At 60.0% G+C, this 1,284-nt stretch overlaps 1 protein-coding gene across 1 annotated transcript; it reads right to left on the minus strand.

The window, feature by feature from the left end:
- Positions 1-96: 96 nt before the first annotated feature.
- VDBG_07144 (ferredoxin-dependent glutamate synthase) lies at positions 97-1,245 on the minus strand (the record flags this gene model as incomplete). The annotated part of the gene is made up of 3 exons (XM_003002527.1): positions 97-131; positions 275-980; positions 1,108-1,245. The coding sequence occupies 3 exons, from the start codon at positions 1,243-1,245 to the stop codon at positions 97-99; spliced, it is 879 nt and encodes a 292-aa protein (XP_003002573.1).
- Between the last annotated feature and the right edge of the window lie 39 nt (positions 1,246-1,284).

Raw genomic sequence — 1,284 nt, forward strand, 5'->3', positions numbered from 1 at the left:
CGAAGAGCTGACGGAAGTACTCGTACAGCAAGCGAGGCGCCTGAGTACAAACAAGCCAGAGGGGCATCGTTACCCATGGAGCCAAGGGCCTCCTTCTCATCGGAGGCCATGGGAGCCAGCAGGAGGCTCACCTGTTCGTGGGTGAAGCCGAAAGCCAGAAGGAGCGGGTCCTGCTGAAGCAGGGTGTCGTCGGGCTTGGCAGCGAGGTCGAAAGAGCTTTCGAGCTTCTCCTGAACCTTGGACATGGTCAGGAGGTTGTTGTCGAGCCACGAACGGAAGTCGTGACGGCTGGAAACAGCCTCCTTGAGCTCCTTGTCATCGATGATGCGGCCAGCGACGGTGTCGACGAGCAGCATCTTACCAGGCTGGAGACGGCCCTTCTGGATGACGGTCTCAGGCTCGACGGGAATGGTACCGACCTCAGACGCGCAAATGATGCGGTCGTCATCCATGACGTAGAAACGGCAAGGGCGAAGACCGTTACGGTCGAGGTTGGCACCGCAGAAACGACCGTCGGCAAAGGTGAACAGAGCGGGACCGTCCCAGGGCTCCATCTGACACGCAGCCCACTCGTAGAACGCGGCCTTGGTGGCGTCCATCTGCGTGTTGCCCTGCCAAGCCTCGGGGACCATCAGCATGACGGCCTCGGGCAGCGACAGCACGCCGTTGATGGTCAGCAGCTCGAGGACGTTGTCAAAGGCTGCCGAGTCGGAACCGCCGTCCTCAACAATGGGGTACAGCTTCTCGAGCTCGTCCTTGAAGACATCGGACTGCATGACGCCCTCACGAGCCCTCATCCAGTTCTTGTTGCCACGAAGGGTGTTGATTTCACCATTGTGGGCGGCCCATCGAAGAGGCTGGGCACGATCCCACGAGGGGAACGTGTTGGTGGAGAAACGAGAGTGCACCAGGGCAAAGTGACCCTCGTAGTCGGCGTTGACCAGGTCGTGGTAGTATTGGTAGACCTGGACGGGCGCCAGCTGTCCCTTGTAAACAATGTTCTTGTTCGACAGGGAGCAGAGGTAGAACCAGTTGTGCAGGCCAATGGTGTGGGTGGCACGCTTCCTCAGAATGAAGAGCTGGATCTCGAAGTGGCGGTCGTCGAACTTCTCGGGATCGGTGATTTCGGGCTCGACGCCAGTGCCGTAGGCAGAGGCAAGGACGACAAAGGGCTGGAGGATGATAGGCTCGCGGGACCTGGCAGCGGGACCGAGTAGGGTCGAGTCCACGGGAGGCCTTCGCCATCCCAGGACTCGCAGACCCAACGATTCAGCAATGTCTTCG

This window comes from Verticillium alfalfae, genomic scaffold (genome assembly GCF_000150825.1).
Source record: "Verticillium alfalfae VaMs.102 supercont1.9 genomic scaffold, whole genome shotgun sequence".
Lineage (NCBI taxonomy): Eukaryota > Fungi > Ascomycota > Sordariomycetes > Glomerellales > Plectosphaerellaceae > Verticillium > Verticillium alfalfae.